Source organism: Oncorhynchus gorbuscha, linkage group LG11 (assembly GCF_021184085.1).
Source record: "Oncorhynchus gorbuscha isolate QuinsamMale2020 ecotype Even-year linkage group LG11, OgorEven_v1.0, whole genome shotgun sequence".
NCBI lineage: Eukaryota > Metazoa > Chordata > Actinopteri > Salmoniformes > Salmonidae > Oncorhynchus > Oncorhynchus gorbuscha.
Window position 1 is genome coordinate 43,504,495 of NC_060183.1, and position 24,306 is coordinate 43,528,800.

At 43.4% G+C, this 24,306-nt stretch overlaps 2 protein-coding genes across 2 annotated transcripts; both read left to right on the forward strand.

The window, feature by feature from the left end:
• The first annotated feature begins 12 nt into the window (after positions 1-12).
• Positions 13-4,048, forward strand: LOC124048686 (hydroxycarboxylic acid receptor 2-like). The gene has a single exon (XM_046369705.1). It carries the CDS (start codon positions 1,166-1,168, stop codon positions 2,246-2,248), a length of 1,083 nt encoding a protein of 360 aa, XP_046225661.1. The 5' UTR covers positions 13-1,165; the 3' UTR covers positions 2,249-4,048.
• Positions 4,049-9,079: 5,031 nt separating this feature from the next.
• On the forward strand, positions 9,080-10,256 carry LOC124047662 (hydroxycarboxylic acid receptor 2-like). Its single transcript, XM_046367974.1, has one exon. The coding sequence runs from the start codon at positions 9,080-9,082 to the stop codon at positions 10,160-10,162; it is 1,083 nt and encodes a 360-aa protein (XP_046223930.1). The 3' UTR covers positions 10,163-10,256.
• The last annotated feature ends 14,050 nt before the right edge of the window (positions 10,257-24,306 follow it).

Genomic DNA, 24,306 nt, shown 5'->3' on the forward strand with positions numbered 1-24,306 from the left:
TGTGGGAAAGGGACAGGGCCAATGGAACACAGTGACATGCTTGGAAATATGCATTATGGTGATATTATTATAGGAAATTGGGCTGCACATAATCGGGTAGTTAATATTTTCTGAAAGGATTTGAAATCACATCAAACTGTTGGATAAGGCTCACTGGCATCTCAGGATGCAAAAGCTGGTGTTTCCCTCAAACCAGCGACTCTCCGAGCACAATAATAAAGAATAGATAAGAGTCCGAGATGACCTCCCTTTAAAACTGCTTCGTTAGGCACATTTTCTTCCAATTTGTGTCTACTGAACCAGACCAGATGTCGTGACCTTTAATTTAACTGTATTCTGGGAACCTTTGCGCTCCCTTATATACCCACGAGTATGATCTTTCCACCAGCATAAGTTTTATGACCCCTGTCGGGGTAGTTTCCTTGTCAATCATTGGCTTATTGGTGAAATCGTCAGTCATAAAAAATAAATCAAACCTTCATTAATGCAATTGCAGAGAGACTTTAACAATGGAAGCACAGCATGCATGTTTCACAGTAAGTTCTGCAACCAACCAAAGGGCGCAGCTGATTATATACTTTGATCACTTCCCTGATGGTGTGATCATCTACTTCAGTGTATGTGTGCAACAATAAGCTGAGGTAACCTAGGACAGTAGCTTCTCTGAATTCATTAGCATTGACCACTTTACACAAGATCAAAATGTCAAAATTAGACACTTGTTACTTCTATCTAGTTTCGGTCTGACTCACACCCAGCCTGCAGGTTAAGGGCTTAACCGCAAAGATGAAAATAGATAGCTTGTGCAAGGTATAGTGTAAGACACATAGCAACAGTACAATAGTGAGACAAGCATATGAATCTTAAGGTCCCCTTAATCAATAATGGGGAGGGTCTTTGGGACCCTACACCCCATAATCCCTGGGCTGTTGGTGTCCTCACTCAGAGCCATCTGCCTACAGATCTCCATAAAAGAACACACTGCACACCCACACACTCTCTCCACATTGTTGGCACCGGAAGATCGTTTGCATGACTGCAAACAATAAAATCCCCGGTCAAATGTAGGAGATGCCTAGACAACACTATCAATATTGACTATTTTCAGAGAGGAGCAAAGCAGCACACAGACAGTCTCTCCTGTTAAAAGCGTATCGTTTGACCCATGGCAAACTTCACTACTACAGAAGATGACTGCTGTGCCTTTGAGTCTCCCATCCTGGACCATGTCCTGCCTCCCATCCTGGTGCTGGAGTTCATGTTTGGGCTGATGGGGAATGTTGTGGCTCTGTGGATGTTTATTTTCCACATGGACACCTGGAAGCCCAACTCTGTCTACCTCGCACAGCTGGCCGTTGCCGACTCCATCGTCCTGTTCTGGCTTCCATTCAGAGCCGACTACTACCGACGCGGGGAGCACTGGATCCATGGTGATGCCATGTGTCGGATTATGCTGTTCATGTTGACGGCCAACCGCGGCGCTGGCATCTTCTTCCTCACTGCAGTGGCTGTCGACCGTTACCTCAAGATCGTTCACCCCATGAACAAGATCAACCGGATGGGCCTGAATTATGCTCTGTGGGTGTCTCTGGGCCTGTGGGGGATGATCATCGCTGCAACCGGGTACCTGCTGACCAACAAACACTTATTCTACCGCAACAACCAGACACAGTGCGAGAGCTTCAACATCTGCATGGGCTTCAGCCCGCTGTCTACGTGGCACAACACCTTATACGTGACCCAGTTCTTCTTGCCCACTGCCATTGTCACCTTCTGCACGGTCTGCATCACCTGGCAGCTGAAGAACAAGACGATCGACACCGGGGGCAAGATCAAACGTGCGGTGCAGTTTGTCAAGGCCGTGACACTCATCTTCATAATTTGCTTCTTTCCCAGTACAGTGTCTCGGATCGCTGTGTGGATCCTCAAGGCCTGGTACAACGAGTGCCATTATTTCAAAGAGGCCAGTTTGGCGTTCTACACCTCTGTGTGTTTCACCTACTTCAACAGCGTGCTGAACCCCATCGTGTACTACTTCTCCAGCTCTGCCTTCAGTGGGAACTTCCAGAAGCTGTTCAACAGACTGCTGGGGAGGAAAGAGGAGGAGGTACCGCCAGCCTCACCTGAGACTGGGACAAAGATCAGCAGTGCAAATACAGTGTCAGGGAGGAGTAGTGACTTTCAATCACAGGTCCAGGGTGAGGGCCTGTACTTGCAAAGCGTCTCAGACTTATTCATTGTGATGTAAAATACAAAACTGATCCTAGATCAGCAGTCCTAGGCTTACTCTGAGATGCTTTTATGAAAAGGTACCCAGGAGAACACAATATCTGATTTTTCTTCTTCTACTCTAGTGGAATATGGTGTGTTCTAAAGAATATTAACCACATGTCAACGAAGTCAAGGAAGTTGGAGATAGTTGTCTGTTAGATATGAATTTGAACATTTTTATGTTTTGTTGATGTTCTATAGCTAAAAGTAGAAATTCATGAATTGGTTCGCTCAATTAAGAATTTGTTTGCAGTATAACAGTGGAATCTAAATTTCCTAAAGAAAATGTGTGTGCTTGCTAGCTTGTCTTAAAGTATTTATGGTTGTGAAATAAGTTATAGTAGTGATAGTGACTGCAGTAGCAAGGATAGTGACTGGTTATAGTTGAAAAAGTAGGCAGATTTGATTTGATTATTTGATAGAATAGGATAGCCTGAACATGTGAAGTTGGTTTGGTGTCTCTATCTTGAACAGTTCAAGAGTTACTATTAGTGTTGGTGGTTATTTTATACTAATGTTAGTTGTTTTAATGTTTGTTGCTGAAATTGTTAAAAAGCAGTAGCTTTTAAATTGTCTACCACTGTGTTCTTATGGTTGGCATTGAATCCATGAAGTGTTATGCTAATTTATGCTAATCAAAATAGTTCATAAAGGGTTATAGGAAATTTGACGTTAGGATAGCCTGAATGTTTTAAAGCTGTTGTAGCTTCATTGGTTTAGGAGCAGGACCGTTTTGAATAGCTACCACTGTATTACTATGGTTCTCATTCAAAACCATGTTAATTTTTGTATGTTTTTTATTGTTATAGTTCAAAAAGTATAGATAGGTGGAAAGATTGTTTTGTTTGATAACATGATAAAGTTAATTTAGTGTCTCTAGCTTTAACAGAAAGTTAATTTAGTGTCTCTAGCTTTAACAGTTCAAGAGTAAATATTACTGTTGGTGGGTTATTTTTTGATAATGAAAAATGATTTAAATAGTTATAATGTATAAAGTTTTTTTTTTTTAGTTGTTTCAATGTTTGTAGCTGAAATGGTGAAAGAGCAGTAGCATTTAAAATGTTTACCAATGTGTTGTTGTTTGACTTTAAAAACATTACAGTTTATGCAAATGTATGCAAATTAAAATTAATTATATTTGATAAAAGTTTTAGAGAGCAGTTCTTCCACTGTCGGGAGAAATGGTAATGCATATTAAGATGGTTTCTGTGGAGGTTGAATTGCTAAAAGGCTCATGGTTCTTGACATTTTTTGTGCTCTTTGAAACCAGCAACTGACGGTAAAAACAGACTTCTCAAAAGAAGTGGAAACATTCATAGCCAATTGGCACTACATCAATAAACAAACAGTTTTGCGGGAGAAAATAGAATGTCTACGTTGCACAGTAATATTGCTCTCTCACATATCTCATGGTTTATTTTAGGGATGAGGAGACTACGGTTCCTTAGTATAAGGGAGTCATGAAATCTGAAGACACGTTACATTAGCCAAGACACATTAAAGCAATCATATTCACTGTTTAAAACATTAACTTCATCACTGAACAGGTGTGTGAATCGTCTTTATTTGCTTTTTTCGTTATTTCACTGTTATGTCTGAATTCGACCCAAATCCAACTAGGAAGCCTTGGGTGTTGAGGAGCGGTTGGATGAAACCAATCCCATGTCAAGAATAACTCTCAACCTTGCCAGCCCGCTCTTCATTTTTATTCAGTTTGACTTGCCATAAGTTCTGTGTCTGAACTGTGCATAATAAATCTATAGTGATCTTTCCTTCAGCAAGCACACTAATTCATTGTGATTTCCACAAACCAATGATTCAAGTAGATTATTTCCAAAGAGATTATTTTCATTGAAAGATGTCAAATACACTGATTTTCCAAGTGAGACAAATGTGTTTTGTGAGGTTGTCTATGGTTTAGTAAGTACACTGGCAATGTGTTTGCATTAAAGCAAATGTGAATACATGTTGTTCTATAACATGTACAATATGATTTTAATTTTCACTGTATATATATATATATATATATATATATATATATATATATATATATATATATATATATATATATATATATATATATATATATATATATAAACGTTTGATTATATTTGGCCAATGTTTAGTTATGTCAATACCGCAGTTGGTGGGTGGATGGAGAACGTTCAGACAGACGAGAGAAAGAGAGGATGCTTCGCAGGTGACGTCACAGTCTGGCGCTGGGAAGGGCAGGCTGCTCGAGAAAACTAGCTGGGCAGGGTAGCTCAGTGAAATCAGCGTCTTTTAGCAACATTAAGCGGCATTAACAGGTCTAAAACGTTTCAAAATAAAAGTGTTCCGTTTACTTGAACACAATACCACACAGTATATTTTGGTTGAGCAGCTAGCAAATCAAATTGTATTTGTTACATGCTTTGTAGACAACAGGTGTGGACTAACCGTGAAATGCTTACTAATGGGCCCTTCCCAACAATGCAGAGAGAAAGAAAATAGAGTAATATTAGAAAAGTAAAACACGTAATAATAAAAACACAATGAGTAATGATAACTTGGCTATTCAAAAGGGGTACCAGTACCGAGTGGATGTGCGGGGGTATGAGGTGTGCGGGGGTATGAGTATACAGCATCGCAGACTCTTGGCATTCTCTCAACCAGCTTCAGGAGGTAGTCACCTGGAATGCATTTCAAATAACAGGTGTTCCTTGTTAAAAATGTTTTTGTGGAATTTCTTTCCTTCTTAATGCATTTGAGCCAATCAGTTGTGACAAGGTAGGAGGGGTACACAGAAAATAGCCCTATCTGGTAAAAGAACAAGTCCATATTACGCCAAGAACAGCTCAAATATGTTAATAATAATGACAGTCCACCATTACTTTAAGACATGAATGTCAGTCAATATGGAAAATCTATAGAACTTTGAACGTTTCTTCAAGTGAAGTCGCAAAAACCATCAAGCGCCATGATGAAACTGGCTCTCATGAGGACCGCTACAGGAAAGGAAGAACCTTGCAGACAATAAGTTCATTAGTGTTACCATTCTCAGAAATCGACAATTAACTGCACCTCAGATTGCAGCCCAAATAAATGCTTCACAGAGTTCAAGTAACAGACACATCTCAACATCAACTGTTGAGAGGAGACTGCGTGAATCAGGCCTTCATGGTCGAATTGCAAACTTCGAAACCACCTCTAAAGGACACCAATGAGAAGAAGAGACTTGCTTGGCCAAGAAATATGGGCAATGGACATTAGACCTGTGGAAATCTGTCGTTTAGTTTGATTAGTCCAAATTGGAGACTTTTGGTTCCAACCGGCGTGTCTTTGTGAGACGCAGAGTAGGTGAACGGATGATCTCCGCATGTGTGGTTCCCACAGTAAAACATGGAGGAGGAGGTGTGATGGTGTGGGGGTGCTTTGCTGGTGACACTGTCTATGATTTATTTAGAATTCAAGGCACACTTAACCAGCATGGATACCACAGCATTCCACAGCGATACGCCATCCAATCTGGTTGGTCTTAGTGGGACTATCATTTGTTTTTCAACAGGACAATGACCCAAAGCAAACTAACCAGCCAACATGTGCTCAACATATGTGGGAACTTCTTCAAGACTGTTGGAAAGGGCTTCCGGTGACGCAACTTAGGAAATGGCTGCCTAGTTTTTCGTACTGCACATCGGTTGGGTATTTCCCCCCCTAAATACAAGTATTTACTCTGAACATTATAATAACTTACTGGCCTTCTGCCCCTGAACAAGGCTGTTAACCTACTGTTCCTAGGCTGTCATTGAAAATAAGAATTTGTTCTTAACTGACTTGCCTAGTTAAATAAAGGTAATATAAATAAAAATGTATTGAGTGCAAAGTAATTACAATAGCAGCAGGAGTAGCATCATCAATCAAATTTATTGCAGCAGTTTTCATGGTGAGTTAGGTGTTATGCATTTATTAAAGTGGCAGTCCATGTTCACTGTGACATGACAAGGATCTGTTTTTAGTGAGTTTGCTGTCCTCAGACCAATCCATTGTCGAGGGTCCAAGATCCAAGTTGTCTGGTGAAAGGCTGATTTGAAGGTATACTTTATCCAATGAACCTTTTTTCCCTCTGTGTTCAGATAATCTGTAATGGCTACTACTGAGAATGCAGAGACGTGTTCACCAGAAAACAAAGGAGGCCATCATGGGAGTGCTGACCCAGACACACAGTGCCCAGTATTGTGGCGGGAAAGACTACTGGGCATTTTCTGAAATGGCACCCTATTCCCTATTCTTTACGGACGCGGCCGGTTGCGTCAGAGCCTGGGCGCGAACCCAGAGTCTCTCGTGGCACAGCTGGCGCTGCAGTACAGCGCCCTTAACCACTGCCCTACCCGGGAGGCCCAATGGCACCCTATTCTAGTGATCTATACATGCTCATGGCCAATTCCTAAAACATTGATTTGCGGTATCACATGATTGTCAAGGTCTATCACCTCTGTTGTTGGTTTTCCAGTGTGCTCCTTGTCAACAGAGTACTGTGAGGACATGCCTGAGCCATCCAAATGCAGGCAGTGGCTGGAGAAGAACTTCCCAGATGTGTATGCCAGTATGAGTGTAGGTGAGTTTCATCAGACAGTCTCTCGTTCTTTCTTTCTCTCTCTGTTTCCTATCAGGAAGATGGGCAATAATATTCTGGAGGTGAGCAATAATGAATAATGTCTTATTAAAAACACTTTTTCTTATGCCTTACTGGTCCAGTAGGAAATGCTTCCAAGCAGGACACTGGCGGTGTAGAGTTGCCCCTTGTTGGAGAGGAGGATGAAAAGAAGAAGCAGAAGAGAGGTCTAAGTTCCTATTCATTTTGATTTCTTGAATTCCTCAAAGTTCTACAGCTCCACCATTGAAAGCATCCTGACTGGTTGCATCACTGCCTGGTATGGCAACTGCTCGGCATCTGATTGTATGGTGCTACAGAGGGTAGTGTGTACGGTCCAAAACATCACTGGGGTCAAGCTTCCTGCCATCCAGGACCTATATACTAGGCAGTCAGTGTAAGACCCAGTCACCCAGGTCATAGACTGTTCTCTCTGCTACCGCACGGCATGCAGTACCGGAGCGCCAAGTCTAGGTTAGTTACAGGAAATAGACGAGTAGTCTGTGTGTACCTGAATGAGATATATATTACACACAATAACCATCTGTCTTTCCATTGTAGGTGGATGACGACAGCATTGAAGATCTTGGAGAAGTCAAGAAGTGAAGACCCGACGTGCACTTTTACTGAAAATGGATGCAACATGTAACAACAACCTGGCCAAATGTACACATTAACATTAAAAAGGAGTCGTTTTATATCTATTTTATTTACTGTATAGAAACTGTGGACTTGGCCACTCCCTTTTGGCATTTTTCAGTTCTTGATAGCTGCGGTCTGTCTCTGTCTCTCTCAGTCGCCAAAGGTCTGGTCTGATGTGATTCCTTCCCAAACGCTTTTCACTCAGCAAAATTTTAGGGTAATAAATGTCGCTCATTCACTTGCTCATTCTTTAGTCCTTCTTTCAGACCTCTCTCTTCATCATCCCACTCTGTAAGTACATCTCACTGTACTGTCTGCAATGTATGTTCATACTGCCTTTGTATTATTTCATTTAATGAGACCCATTTAAGGTATTTATATTCTGTGGGAAAGGGATGGGGCCAATGGAACACAGTGACATGCTTGGAAATATGCATTATGGTGATATTATTATAGGAAATTGGGCTGCACATAATCAGGTAGTTAACATTTTCTGAAAGAATTAGATATCACATTTACCAGGATCTATTTGTCTAACTATTGGATAAGGCTCACTGGCATCTCAGGATGCAAAATCAGCAAATCTCCTAGCACAATGATAAAGATTAGATAAAACTGCTTCGTTAGGCATATTTTCTTCCAACTTGTACCTACTGAACCAGACCAGGTGTCGTGACCTTTAAGTTAACTGTATTCTGGGAACCCTTGCGCTCCCTTATATACCCACGAGTATGATCTTTCCACCAGCAGAATAGTTTTATAATGACCCCTGTCAGGGTAGGTTCCTTGTTCCTTGTCAATCATTGGCTTATTGGTGAAATCAGCAGTCAGACTATCTTCTTTAAATAAACCAAACCTTTATTAATTCAATTGCAGAGAGACTTTAACAATGGAAGCACAGCATGCATGTTTCACAGTAAGTTCTGCAACCAACCAAAGGGCGCAGCTGATTATATACTTTGATCACTTCCCTGATGGTGTGGTCATCTACTTCAGTGTATGTGTGCAACAATAAGCTGAGGTAACCTAGGACAGTAGCTTCTCTGAATTCATTAGCATTGACCACTTTACACAAGATCAAAATGTCAAAACCAGACACTTGTTACTTCTCTTTATCTAGTTTCGGTCTGACTCACACGCAGCCTGCAGGCACACTTGCTAGGCCTTAACCGCAAAGATGAAAGTAGATAGCTTGTGCAAAGTATAGTGTCAGAGATCAAACACATAGCAACAGCACAGTAGTGAGACAAGCATATGAATCTTAAGGGGGAGGGTCTTTGGGACCCTACAGCCCATAATCCCTGGGCTGTTGGTGTCCTCACTCAGAGCCATCTGCCTACAGAGCTCCATAAGAGATAACACACTGCACACCCACACACACTCTCCACATTGTTGGCACCGGAAGATCGTTTGCATGACCACAAACAATAAAATCCCTGGTTAAATGCAGGAGGTGCCTAGACAACACTATCAATATTGACTATTTTCAGAGAGGAGCAAAGCAACACACAGACAGTCTCTCCTGTTAAACCCATGGCAAACTTCACTACTACAGAAGATGACTGCTGTGCCTTTGAGTCTCCCATCCTGGACCATGTCCTGCCTCCCATCCTGGTGCTGGAGTTCATGTTTGGGCTGATGGGGAATGTTGTGGCTCTGTGGATGTTTATTTTCCACATGGACACCTGGAAGCCCAACTCTGTCTACCTCACACAGCTGGCCGTTGCCGACTCCATTGTCCTGTTCTGTCTACCATTCAGAGCCGACTACTACCGACGCGGCAAGCACTGGATCCATGGTGATGCCATGTGCCGGATTATGCTGTTCATGTTGACGGCCAACCGCGGCGCTGGCATCTTCTTCCTCACTGCAGTGGCTGTCGACCGTTACCTCAAGATCGTTCACCCCATGAACAAGATCAACCGGATGGGCCTGAATTATGCTCTGTGGGTGTCTCTGGGCCTGTGGGGGATGATCATCGCTGCAACTGGGTACCTGCTGACCAACAAACACTTATTCTACCGCAACAACCAGACACAGTGCGAGAGCTTCAACATCTGCATGGGCTTCAGCCCGCTGTCTACGTGGCACAACACCTTATACGTGACCCAGTTCTTCTTGCCCACTGCCATTGTCACCTTCTGCACAGTCTGCATCACCTGGCAGCTGAAGAACAAGACGATCGACACCGGGGGGAAGATCAAACGTGCGGTGCAGTTTGTCAAGGCCGTGACACTCATCTTCATAATTTGCTTCTTCCCCAGTACAGTGTCTCGGATCGCTGTGTGGATCCTCAAGGCCTGGTACAACGAGTGCCATTATTTCAAAGAGGCCAGTTTGGCGTTCTACACCTCTGTGTGTTTCACCTACTTCAACAGCGTGCTGAACCCCATCGTGTACTACTTCTCCAGCTCTGCCTTCAGTGGGAACTTCCAGAAGCTGTTCAACAGACTGCTGGGGAGGAAAGAGGAGGAGGTACCGCCAGCCTCACCTGAGACTGGGACAAAGATCAGCAGTGCAAATACAGTGTCAGGGAGGAGTAGTGACTTCCAATCACAGGTCCAGGGTGAGGGCCTGTACTTGCAAAGCGTCTCAGACTTATTCATTGTGATGTAAAATACAAAACTGATCCTAGATCAGCAGTCCTAGGCTTACTCTGAGACGCTTTTATGAAAAGGTACCCAGGAGAACAAAATATCTGACTTTGTGTGATTTTTCTTCTTCTACTCTAGTGGAATATGGTGTGTTCTAATGAATATTAACCACATGTCAAGGAAGTTGGAGATAGTTGTCTGTTAGATACGAATTTGAACATGTTTATGTTATGTTGATGTTCTGTAGCTAAAAGTAGAAATTCATGAATTGGTTCGCTCAATTAATAATTTGTTTGCAGTATAACAGTGGAATCTTTAATGTAATATTTCATATTTACAATACTTTGTCTTTGAGTTTTTTATATTTGCTGGTGATTCAAGTAAATTCCTTGTGAACTAGAAAAGTACATTTCCTAAAGAAAATGTGTGTGCTTGCTAGCTTGTCTTAAAGTATTTATGGTTGTGAAATAAGTTATAGTAGTGATAGTGACTGCAGTAGCAATGATAGTGACTGGTTATAGTTGAAAAAGTATGCAGATTTGATTTGATTATTTGATAGAATAGGATAGCCTGAACATGTGAAGTTGGTTTGGTGTCTCTATCTTGAACAGTTCAAGAGTTACTATTAGTGTTGGTGGTTATTTTATACTAATGTTAGTTGTTTTAATGTTTGTTGCTGAAATTGTTAAAAAGCAGTAGCTTTTAAATTGTCTACCACTGTGTTCTTATGGTTGGCATTGAATCCATGAAGTGTTATGCTAATTTATGCTAATCAAAATAGTTCATAAAGGGTTATAGGAAATTTGACGTTAGGATAGCCTGAATGTTTTAAAGCTGTTATAGCTTCATTGGTTTAGGAGCAGGACCGTTTTGAATAGCTACCACTGTATTACTATGGTTCTCATTCAAAACCATGTTAATTTTTGTATGTTTTTTATTGTTATAGTTCAAAAAGTATAGATAGGTGGAAAGATTGTTTTGATTGATAACATGATAAAGTTAATTTAGTGTCTCTAGCTTTAACAGAAAGTTAATTTAGTGTCTCTAGCTTTAACAGTTCAAGAGTAAATATTACTGTTGGTGGGTTATTTTATGATAATGAAAAATGATTTAAATAGTTATAATGTATAAAGTATTTTTTTTTAGTTGTTTCGATGTTTGTAGCTGAAATGGTGAAAGAGCAGTAGCATTTAAAATGTCTACCACTGTGTTGTTGTTTGACTTTAAAAACATTACAGTTTATGCAAATGTATGCAAATCAAAATGAATTATATTTGATAAAAGTTTTAGAGAGCAGTTCTTCCACTGTCGGGAGAAATGGTAATGCATATTAAGATGGTTTCTGTGGAGGTTGAATTGCTAAAAGGCTCATGGTTCTTGACATTTTTTGTGCTCTTTGAAACCAGCAACTGACGGTAAAAACAGACTTCTCAAAAGAAGTGGAAACATTCATAGCCAATTGGCACTACATCAATAAACAAACAGTTTTGCGGGAGAAAATAGAATGTCTACGTTGCACAGTAATATTGCTCTCTCACATATCTCATGGTTTATTTTAGGGATGAGGAGACTACGGTTCCTTAGTATAAGGGAGTCATGAAATCTGAAGACACGTTACATTAGCCAAGACACATTAAAGCAATCATATTCACTGTTTAAAACATTAACTTCATCACTGAACAGGTGTGTGAATCGTCTTTATTTGCTTTTTTCGTTATTTCACTGTTATGTCTGAATTCGACCCAAATCCAACTAGGAAGCCTTGGGTGTTGAGGAGCGGTTGGATGAAACCAATCCCATGTCAAGAATAACTCTCAACCTTGCCAGCCCGCTCTTCATTTTTATTCAGTTTGACTTGCCATAAGTTCTGTGTCTGAACTGTGCATAATAAATCTATAGTGATCTTTCCTTCAGCAAGCACACTAATTCATTGTGATTTCCACAAACCAATGATTCAAGTAGATTATTTCCAGAGAGATTATTTTCATTGAAAGATGTCAAATACTCTGATTTTCCAAGTGAGACAACTGTGTTTTGTGAGGTTGTCTATGGTTTAGTAAGTACACTGGCAATGTGTTTGCATTAAAGCAAATGTGAATACATGTTGTTCTATAACATGTACAATATGATTTTAATTATCACATTATTATGATTTTAATTTATATATATATAAACGTTTGATTATATTTGGCCAATGTTTAGTTATGCCAATACCGCAGTTGGTGGGTGGATGGAGAACGTTCAGACAGACGAGAGAAAGAGAGGATGCTTCGCAGGTGTCGTCACAGTCTGGCGCTGGGAAGGGCAGGCTGCTCGAGAAAACTAGCTGGGCAGGATAGCCCTGTGAAATCAGCGTCTTTTAGAGGCATTAAGCAGCATTAACAGGTCTAAAAACGTTTCAAAATAAAAGTATTCCGTTTACTTGAACACAATACCGCACAGTATATTTTGGTTGAGCAGCTAGCAAATCAAATTGTATTTGTTACATGCTTTGTAGACAACAGGTGTGGACTAACCGTGAAATGCTTACTAATGGGCCCTTCCCAACAATGCAGAGAGAAAGAAAATAGAGCAATATTAGAAAAGTAAAACACGTAATAATAAAAACAATGAGTAATGAATGATGACTTGGCTATACAAAAGGGGTACCAGTTCCGAGTGGATGTGCAGGGGTATGAGGTGTGCGGGGGTATGAGGATACAGCTTCGCAGACTCTTGGCATTCTCTCAACCAGCTTCAGGAGGTAGTCACCTGGAATGCATTTCAAATAACAGATGATCCTTGTTAAAAATGTATTTGTGGAATTTCTTTCCTTCTTAATGCATTTGAGCCAATCAGTTATGACAAGGTAGGAGGGGTACACAGAAGAAAGCCCTATCTGGTAAAAGACCAAGTCCATATTACACCAAGAACAGCTCAAATAAGCTAAGAATAATGACAGTCCACCATTACTTTAAGACATGAAGGTCAGTCAATACGAAAAATCTAAAGAACTTTGAACGTTTCTTCAAGTGAAGTCGCAAAAACCATCAAGCGCCATGATGAAACTGGCTCTCATGAGGACCGCTACAGGAAAGGAAGAACCTTGCAGACAATAAGTTCATTAGTGTTACCAGCCTCAGAAATCGACAATTGACTGCACCTCAGATTGCAGCCCAAATAAATGCTTCACAGAGTTCAAGTAACAGACACATCTCAACATCAACTGTTGAAAGGAGCCTGCGTGAATCAGGCCTTCATGGTCAAATCAAATCAAATCAATTTATATAGCCCTTCGTACATCAGCTGATATCTCAAAGTTCTGTACAGAAACCCAGCCTAAAACCCCAAAAAGCAAGCAATGCAGGTGTAGAAGCACGGTGGCTAGGAAAAACTCCCTAGAAAGCAGCACGGTCAGGTGGACTGGGGACAGCAAGGAGTCATCATGTCAGGTAGTCCTGGGGCATGTTCCTAGGGCTCAGGTCCTCCGAGAGAGAGAAAGAAAGAGAGAATTAGAGAGAGTATATGTGGGGTGGCCAGTCCTCTTCTGTCTGTGCTGGGCGGAGATTATAACAGAACATGGCCAAGATGTTAAAATGTTCATAAATGACCAGCATGGTCGAATAATAATAAGGCAGAACAGTTGAAACTGGAGCAGCAGCACGGCCAGGTGGACTGGGGACAGCAAGGAGTTATCATGTCAGGTAGTCCTGGGGCATGGTCCTAGGGCTCAGGTCCTCCGAGAGAGAGAAAGAAAGAGAGAAGGAGAGAATTAGAGAACGCACACTTAGATTCACACAGGACACCGAATAGGACAGGAAAAGTACTCCAGATATAACAAACTGACCCTAGCCCCCCGACACATAAACTACTGCAGCATAAATACTGGAGGCTGAGAAAGGAGGGGTCAGGAGACTACTTAGAACCCATCTCTAAAGGACACCAATGAGAAGAAGAGACTTGTTTGGCCAAGAAATATGAGCAATGGACATTAGACCTGTGGAAATCTGTCGTTTGGTTTGATGAATCCAAATTTGAGACTTTTGGTTCCAACCGGCGTGTCTTTGTGAGACACAGAGTAGGTGAACGGATGATCTCCGCATGTGTTGTTCCCACAGTAAAGCATGGAGGAGGAGTTGTGATGGTGTGGGGGTGCTTTGCTGGTGACACTGTCTATGATATATTTAGAATTCAAGGCACACTTAACCAGCATGGCTACAACAGCATTCTGCAACCATATGCCATCCCATCTGGTTGTGCATAGTGGGACTATCATATGTTTTTCAACAGGACATTGACCCAAAGCAAACTAACCAGCCAACATGTGCTCAGCATATGTGGGAACTTCTTCAAGACTGTTGGAAAGGGCTTCCGGTGACGCAACTTAGGAAATGGCTGCCTAGTTTTTCGTATTGCACATCGGTTGGGTATCCCCCCCCCCTAAATACAAGTATTTACTCTGAACATTATAATAACTTACTGTCATTCTGCCCCTGAACAAGGCTGTTAACCCACTGTTCCTAGGCTGTTATTGAAAAAAAGAATTTGTTCTTAACTGACTTGCATAGTTAAATAAAGGTAAAATAAATACAAATGTATTGAGTGCAAAGTAACTACAATAGGAGTAGCATCATCAGTCAAACATATTGCAGCAGTTTTCATGGTGAGTTAGGTGTTATGCATTGATTAAAGTGGCAGTCCATGTTCACTGTGACATGGCAGGCCATGACAAGCATCTGTTTTTAGTGCTTTGACAATGTAAGTTTGCTGTCCTCAGACCAATCCAAGATCTGTCAAGGTCTAACACCTCTGTTGTTGGTTTTCCAGTGTGCTCCTTGCCAACAGAGTACTGTGAGAACATGCCTGAGCCATCCAAATGCAGGCAGTGACTGGAGAAGAACTTGCCCGATGTGTTTGCCAGGATGAGTGTAGGTGAGTTTCATCAGACAGTCTCTCTTTCTTTCTTTCTCTCTCTGCTTCCTATCAGGAAGATGGGCAATACTACTCTGGAGGTGGGCAATAATGAATGATGTCTTATTAAAAACACTTTTTTTCTTATGCCTTACTGATCCGGTAGGAAATGCTTCCAAGCAGGACACTGGCGGTGTAGAGGTGCCCCTTGTTGGAGAGGAGGATGAAAAGAAGAAGCAGAAGAGAGGTCTAAGTTCCTCTTCATTTTGATTTCTTGAATGCATCCTTCCTCAAATCCTAAACCAGTGTTTCCCAGCATGACCTTCAGGGACCCCCCCAGCCTTTACACATTTGCTTCAATGGCACAGGAGGGGATGGCTGCCGTTTTACGGGCTCCTAACCAACTGTGCTAATTTGGGTGTTTTTCGCATTGTTTAACTTATTTTGTACATGACGTTGCTGCTACTGTGTCTTGTGACCAAAAAGAGCTTCTGGATATCAGAATCCCGATTACTCAATTCGAACTGGACAAATAATTTTTATTTAATGAGTCTGACTACTACTACTACTTTGAGACCAGGCACAAATCCCCGTCATTCGCGTGAAGAATATACGGAAATACAGGGAGCTGAGATTGGGGTGCCTTGTGAGAATTTGTCGGCGAGTGGGTGACCCAGCTCTACCATTCGTTCTATTATCCAACGTGAAATTACTGGAGAATAAACAGGATGATCTTCGTTCGAGACTATCTGAGCAGCGGGACATTAAACTGTAATATCTTATGTTTCACCGAGTCGTGGCTGAACGACAACACGGATAATATATAATTGGCTGGGTTTTCTGTGCATCGGCAGGACAGAACAGCTACATCTGGTAAGACAAGGGGTGGGGTGTGTCTATTTTGTCAATAACAGCTGGTACGCGATGTCTATTGCTCGCTTGAGGTAGAATACCTCATGATAACCTGTAGACCACTCTATCTACCGAGAGTTTTCATATTTTTCGAAGCCATCTATTTACAACCACAAACTGATGCTGGCACTAAGATCGCACTCAACGAGCTGTATAAGGCCATAAGCAAACAAGAAAATGCTCATCCAGTGCTCCTAGTGGCCAGGAACTTTAATACATGGAAACTTAAATCCGTTTTACCTCATTTCTACCAGCATGTTACATGTGGAACCAGAGGGGGGAAACTAGGTACCTTTACTGCAGACACAGAGACGCGTACAAAGCTCTCTCTCCATTTGGCAAATCTGATCATAATTATATTCTCCTGCTTACAAGCAAAAACTAAAGCAGGAAGTACCAGTGACACTCACAATATGGAAGTGGTCAGATGATGCGGATGCTAAGCGACAGAACTGTTTTGCTAACACAGACTGGAATATGTTCCCGGGATTCATCCAGTGGCATTGAGGGGTATACCACCTCAGTCACCGGCTTTATCAATAAGTGCAGTGATCCCAACCAGAATCCATGGATTACAGGCAACATCCGCACCGAGCTAAAGGCTAGAGCTGCCACTTTCAAGGAGTGTGACACGAATCCGGATGCTATTAAGAAATCCCATTATGCCCTCAAGTGAAACATTAAACAGGCAAAGTGTCAATTCAGGACTAAGATTGAATCTTACTACACTGGCTCTGATGCTTGTCAGATGTGGCAGGGTTTGTAAACTATTACGGTCTACAAAGGGAAACCCAGCAATGAGCTTCCCAGCAACGTGAGTTTACCAGATGAGCTAAATGCCTTTTTATTCTCGTTTTCCGGCAAGTAACACTGAATCATGCATGAAAGTACCAGCTGTTCCGGACGACTGTGTGATTACGCTCTCCATAGCCGATGTGAGCAAGACCTTTTAAACAGGTCAACATTCACAAGGCCGCGAGGTAATCCAGACAGATTACCAGGACATGTACTCAGAGCATGCGTGGACCAACTGGCAAGTGTCTTCACTGACATTTTCAAGCTCTCCCTGAGCGAATCTGTAATACCTACATGCTTCTAGCAGACCTCCATAGTCCTTGAGCCCAAGAATGCGAAGGTCACCTAAATAAATGACTACCGCCGTACCACTCATGTCGGTAGTGCTTTGAAATGCTGGTCATGGCTTTTTTTTTCTTTGATCCAAGATGGCGTAGCAGTCAGACGTCTTGTCATTTCGTGTCGTGTCCCTTGTATATATCGTTTATATCGTTTTTTTTCTTCAGATTTTTATTTGCATATATTTTAAAACATTTTGCTAAACCTCAACATCTAAATACTCTCCTGCAACCCACCTCACCCAATGTAGCGTGGATCTGCTTTTTTTTCTAAAGTATTTATATTTACTTCGGATCCAGAACCCCTCAACTGAAGCTAGCCAGCTAACTACCAGCTATCAGGCAGCAAACCATTGCTAGCGGTCATCAGCTAACCTTTAGCTCGGAAAGCTCTCGCCAGTTCGAACAACGCGACTCTAACCAGAGCATAACGGACATATTATTTTTATCCCCTGATTCCCACAGCAAACGGAACATTTTCATCTGGATCTTCACAACTAGCTAACTAGCTAACCGCAACCTCGGATGATTACTCCTGGCTAGCGTTTCCAGCCACTTAGCTTGAAGCTAGCCCGGCCAGAGCTCCTGTGCTACCACCGAAGCATACTCCTGGGCTACAATATCCGGACCCACGACCGGTCTATCGATGTCACCGCATGAAGAGGCATAAACGGACTTAACCCAATGGCGATGTCCCCTAAAGGCTAACTTTCTAGCCCTTGCTATCTGCTTGCTTGCTAATTCGGCCTGCTAACTGCTAGCTTGTTTAGCCCTGGTCTGCTAACTGCTAGCTTGTTTAGCCCCGGCCTACTAACTGTTAGCTTGTTAGCACAGGCCTGCTAACTGTCTGAATCACCGCGTCCCCAGCCAGCCCAACCACTCAGTGGACCCATTTTTACTTTCAATCTCTTTTCGATTTTTAATTTGATTATACCTTCCGGTAACCTGCCTCACCCAATGTGATACGGAATCGCTATTATTTTTAATTTTTAGAACACATTCAAGAACCTCCAGAAGCTAACCAGCTACAAGCTATTTAGTCATTGTTAGCCACTGCTAGCGGCTTTTACCTTCTGCACAGTCAGCCAGTTTTTTTTGCCTGGATAATACTCGCCAGTCTAGCTTCCCTGTCCCATCCACCGCTGCCCCCTGGACACTGATCACTTGGCTACATAGCTGATGCATGCTGGACTGTCCATTAATCACGGTACTCCATTCTGCTTGTTTATGTTTTATCTGTCGGCCCCAGCCGCACTCAGGCTCTGTGTGTAGTTAATCCGACCCTCTCTGCCTAGTCAACGCCATTTTACCTGCTGTTGTTGTGCTAGCTGATTAGCTGTTGTTGTCTCACCTACTGTTTTAGCTAGCTCTCCCAATCAACACCTGTGATTACTGTATTACTGTACTTCCGGCGCCGACAGAGATGGCCGCCTCGCTTCGCGTTCCTAGGAAACTATGCAGTTTTTTGTTTTTTTACGTGTTATTTCTTCCATTAGTACCCCAGGTCATCTTAGGTTTCATTATATACAGTCGAGAAGAACTACTGAATATAAGATCAGCGTCAACTCACCATCAGTACGACCAAGAATATGTTTTCCGCGATGCGGATCCTGTGTTCTGCCTTACAAACAGGTCAACGGAATTGATTCCATGCAGCGACCCCCAAAAAAAACGACTTCGTAAAAGAGGGAAACGTAGCGGTCTTCTGGTCAGACTCAGGACACGGGCACATCGCGCACCACTCCCTAGCATTCTTCTTGCCAATGTCCAGTCTCTTGACAACAAGGGTGATGAAATCCGAGCAAGGGTAGCATTCCAGAGGGACATCAGAGACTGTAACGTCCTCTGCTTCACGGAAACAAGACTCACTGGGAAGACGCTATCCGGGGCGGTGCAGCCAACGGGTTTCTCCACGCATCGCGCTGACAGAAACAAACATCTTTCTGGTAAGAAGAGTGGCGGGGGCGTATGCCTCATGACTAACGAGACATGGTGTGATGAAAGAAACATACAGGAACTCAAATCCTTCTGTTCACCTGATTTAGAATTCCTCACAATCAAATGTAGACCGCATTATCTACCAAGAGAATTCTCTTCGATTATAATCACAGCCGTATATATCCCCCCCCCAAGCAGACACATCGATGGCTCTGAACGAACTTTATTTAACTCTTTGCAAACTGGAAACCATTTATCCGGAGGCTGCATTCATTGTAGCTGGGGATTTTAACAAAGCTAATCTGAAAACAAGACTCCCTAAATTTTATCAGCATATCGATTGCGCAACCAGGGGTGGTAAAACCTTGGATCATTGTTACTCAAACTTCCGCGACGCATATAAGGCCCTGCCCCGCCCCCTTTCGGAAAAGCTGACCACGACTCCATTTTGTTGATCCCTGCCTACAGACAGAAACTTAAACAAGAGGCTCCCACGCTGAGGTCTGTCCAACGCTGGTCCGACCAAGCTGACTCCACACTCCAAGACTGCGTCCATCACGTGGACTGGGACATGTTTCGTATTGCGTCAGATAAAAATATTGACAAATACGCTGATTCGGTGTGTGAGTTCATTAGAACGTGTGTTGAAGATGTCGTTCCCATAGCAACGATAAAACATTCCCTAACCAGAAACCGTGGATTGATGGCAGCATTCACGTGAAACTGAAAGCGCGAACCACTGATTTTAATCAGGGCAAGGTGTCTGGTAACATGACCGAATATAAACAATGCAGCTATTCCCTCCGCAAGGCTATTAAACAAGCTAAGCGTCAGTACAGAGACAAAGTAGAATCTCAATTCAACGGCTCAGACACAAGAGGCATGTGGCAGGGTCTACAGTCAATCACGGACTACAAGAAGAAACCCAGCCCAGTCACGGACCAGGATGTCTTTCTCCCAGGCAGACTAAATAACTTTTTTGCCCGCTTTGAGGACAATACAGTGCCACTGACACGGCCTGCAACGAAAACATGCGGTCTCTACTTCACTGCAGCCGAGGTGAGAAAGACATTTAAACGTGTTAACCCTCGCAAGGCTGCAGGCCCAGACGGCATCCCCAGCCGCGCCCTCAGAGCATGCGCAGACCAGCTGGCCGGTGTGTTTACAGACATATTCAATCAATCCCTATACCAGTCTGCTGTTCCCACATGCTTCAAGAGGGCCTCCATTGTTCCTGTTCCCAAGAAAGCTAAGGTAACTGAGCTAAACGACTACCGCCCCGTAGCACTCACTTCCGTCATCATGAAGTGCTTTGAGAGACTAGTCAAGGACCATATCACCTCCACCCTACCTGACACCCTAGACCCACTCCAATTTGCTTACCGCCCAAATAGGTCCACAGACGACGCAATCGCAACCACACTGCACACTGCCCTAACCCACCTGGACAAGAGGAATACCTATGTGAGAATGCTGTTCATCGACTACAGCTCGGCATTCAACACCATAGTACCCTCCAAACTCGTCATCAAGCTCGAGACCCTGGGTCTCGACCCCGCCCTGTGCAACTGGGTACTGGACTTCCTGACGGGCCGCCCCCAGGTGGTGAGGGTAGGCAACAACATCTCCTCCCTGCTGATCCTCAACACGGGGCCCCACAAGGGTGCGTTCTGAGCCCTCTCCTGTACTCCCTGTTCACCCACGACTGCGTGGCCACGCACGCCTCCAACTCAATCATCAAGTTTGCGGACGACACAACAGTGGTAGGCTTGATTACCAACAACGACGAGGCGGCCTACAGGGAGGAGGTGAGGGCCCTCGGAGTGTGGTGTCAGGAAAATAACCTCACACTCAACGTCAACAAAACTAAGGAGATGATTGTGGACTTCAGGAAACAGCAGAGGGAACACCCCCCTATCCACATCGATGGAACAGTATTGGAGAGGGTAGCAAATTTTAAGTTCCTCGGCATACACATCACAGACAAACTGAATTGGTCCACTCACACTGACAGCGTCGTGAAGAAGGCGCAGCAGCGCCTCTTCAACCTCAGGAGGCTGAAGGAATTCGGCTTGTCACCAAAAGCACTCAGGAACTTCTACAGATGCACAATCGAGAGCATCCTGGCGGGCTGTATCACCGCCTGGTACGGCAACTGCTCCGCCCTCAACCGTAAGGCTCTACAGAGGGTAGTGAGGTCTGCAGAACGCATCACCGGGGGCAAACTACCTGCCCTCCAGGACACCTACACCACCCGATGTTACAGGAAGGCCATAAAGATCATCAAGGACATCAACCACCCGAGCCACTGCCTGTTCACCCCGCTATCATCCAGAAGGCGAAGTCAGTACAGGTGCATCAAAGCTGGGACCGAGAGACTGAAAAACAGCTTCTATCTCAAGGCCATCATACTGTTAAACAGCCACCACTAACATTGAGTGGCTGCTGCCAACACACTGTCATTGACACTGACCCAACTCCAGCCACTTTAATAATGGGAATTGATGGGAAATGATGTAAATATATCACTATCCACTTTAAACAATGCTACCTTATATAATGTTATTTACCCTACATTATTCATCTCATATGCATATGTATATACTGTACTCTATATCATCGACTGCATCCTTATGTAATACATGTATCACTAGCCACTTTAACTATGCCACTTTGTTTACTTTGTCTACATACTCATCTCATATGTATATACTGTACTCGATACCATCTACTGTATGCTGCCCTGTACCATCACTCATTCATATATCCTTATGTACATATTCTTTATCCCCTTACACTGTGTATAAGACAGTAGTTTTGGAATTGTTAGTTAGATTACATGTTGGTTATCACTGCATTGTCGGAACTAGAAGCACAAGCATTTTGCTACACTCGCATTAACATCTGCTAACCATGTGTATGTGACAAATAATATTTGATTTGATTTGATTTGATTTTGCCTCGCTGTATGTCTCTCAAATGTCAATATGCCTTGTATACTGTTGTTCAGCTTAGTTATCACTGTTTTAGTTTACAATGGAGTCCCTAGTTCCACTCTTCATACCCCTGATACCTCCTTTGTCCCACCTCCCACACATGCGGTGACCTCACCCATTACAACCAGCATGTCCAGAGATACAACCTCTCTTATCATCACCCAGTGCCTGGGCTTACCTCCGCTGTACCCGCACCCCACCATACCCCTGTCTGCGCATTATGCCCTGAATATATTATACCATGCCCAGAAATCTGCTCCTTTTATTCTTTGTCTCCAACGCTCTAGGCGACCAGTTTTAATATCCTTTAGCCGCACCCTCATACTACTCCTCCTCTGTTCCGCAGGTGATGTGGAGGTAAACCCAGGCCCTGCATGTCCCTAGGCACCCTCATTGACTTCTGTGATCGAAAAAGCCTTGGTTTCATGCATGTCAACATCACTAGCCTCCTCCCTAAATTTGTTTTACTCACTGCTTTAGCACACTCTGCTAACCCTGATGTCCTTTCCGTGTCTGAATCCTGGCTCAGGAAGGCCACCAAAAATTCAGAGATTTCCATACCCAACTATAACATTTTCCGTCAATATAGAACTGCCAAAGGGGGAGGAGTTGCAGTCTACTGCAGAGATAGCCTGCAAAGTAATGTCATACTTTCCAGGTCCATACCCAAACAGTTCGAACTACTAATTTTTAAAATGACTCTCTCCAGAAATAAGTATCTCACTGTTGCCGCCTGCTACCGACCCCCCTCAGCTCCCAGCTGTGCCCTGGACACCATTTGTGAATTGATCGCCCCCCATCTAGCTTCAGAGTTTGTTCTGTTAGGTGACCTAAACTGGGATATGCTTAACACCCCGGCAGTCCTACAATCTAAGCTAGATGCCCTCAATCTCACACAAATCATCAAGGAACCCACCAGGTACAACCCTAAATCTGTAAACATAGTGTCAGGACCCGGTTACAAACCCGGGTCTCCGGAGTGAGAAACAGTCACTTAACCAACTGAGCCACGAATAGTCGGCAGAACCCAGAAGATGAGGCAGACACAGCAGTACTTGAGACGGTGTATTTAATGAAGTAAAAAGTGAAGTCCTTCAGGAAAACATGTAACTCCACAACCTCAAAAGGAATTCCACAAGAACAAAGGTAATCCTCCAAGACAAAAAGGAAAATCCACAAGGTGGTAGGTATAGCATAAAAAGCCTCCAAAGATACTCAAAACTAAATAAACAAGAACAAAAAAACAGAATTCCACAAGAGAGTCCACCGGGATCTACAAGAGTTCACAGAATACTAGGGCTGGGTGCTAACATACAAACACAGAGCAAAGAACTGAGGAAAACTAAGGGTTTAAATACAATCAGGGGAAACGTGGCACAGGTGCAAATAATAATGGGGATCAAGGGAAATCAAAAGGTCAAAAAACACAATGGGGGCATCTAGTGACCAAAAACCGGAACAACCCTGGCCAAATCCTGACACATAGGCACCCTCATAGACATCATCTTGACCAACTGGCCCTCAAAATACACCTCCGCTGTCTTCAACCAGGATCTCAGAGATCACTGCCTCATTGCCTGTATCCGCTACGGACCCGCAGTCAAACGACCACCCCTCATCACTGTCAAACGCTCCCTAAAACACTTCTGTGAGCAGGCCTTTCTAATCGACCTGGCCCGGGTATCCTGGAAGGACATTGACCTCATCCCGTCAGTTGAGGATGCCTGGTCATTCTTTAAAAGTAACTTCCTCACCATTTTAGACAAGCATGCTCCGTTCAAAAAATGCAGAACTAAGAGCAGATATAGCCCTTGGTTCAATCCAGACCTGACTGCTCTCGACCAGCACAAAAACATCCTGTGGCGGACTGCAATAGCATCGAATAGTCCCCGCGATATGCAACTGTTCAGGGAAGTCAGGAACCAATACACGCAGTCAGTCAGGAAAGCTAAGGCCAGCTTCTTCAGGCAGAAATTTGCATCCTGTAGCTCCAACTCCAAAAAGTTCTGGGACACTGTGAAGTCCATGGAGAACAAGAGCACCTCCTCCCAGCTGCCCACTGCACTGAGGCTAGGTAACACGGTCACCACGGATAAATCCATGATTATCGAAAACTTCAATAAGCATTTCTCAACGGCTGGCCATGCCTTCCGCCTGGCTACTCCAACCTCGGCCAACAGCTCCGCCCCCCCGCAGCTACTCGCCCAAGCCTCTCCAGGTTCTCCTTTACCCAAATCCAGATAGCAGATGTTCTGAAAGAGCTGCAAATCCTGGACCCGTACAAATCAGCTGGGCTT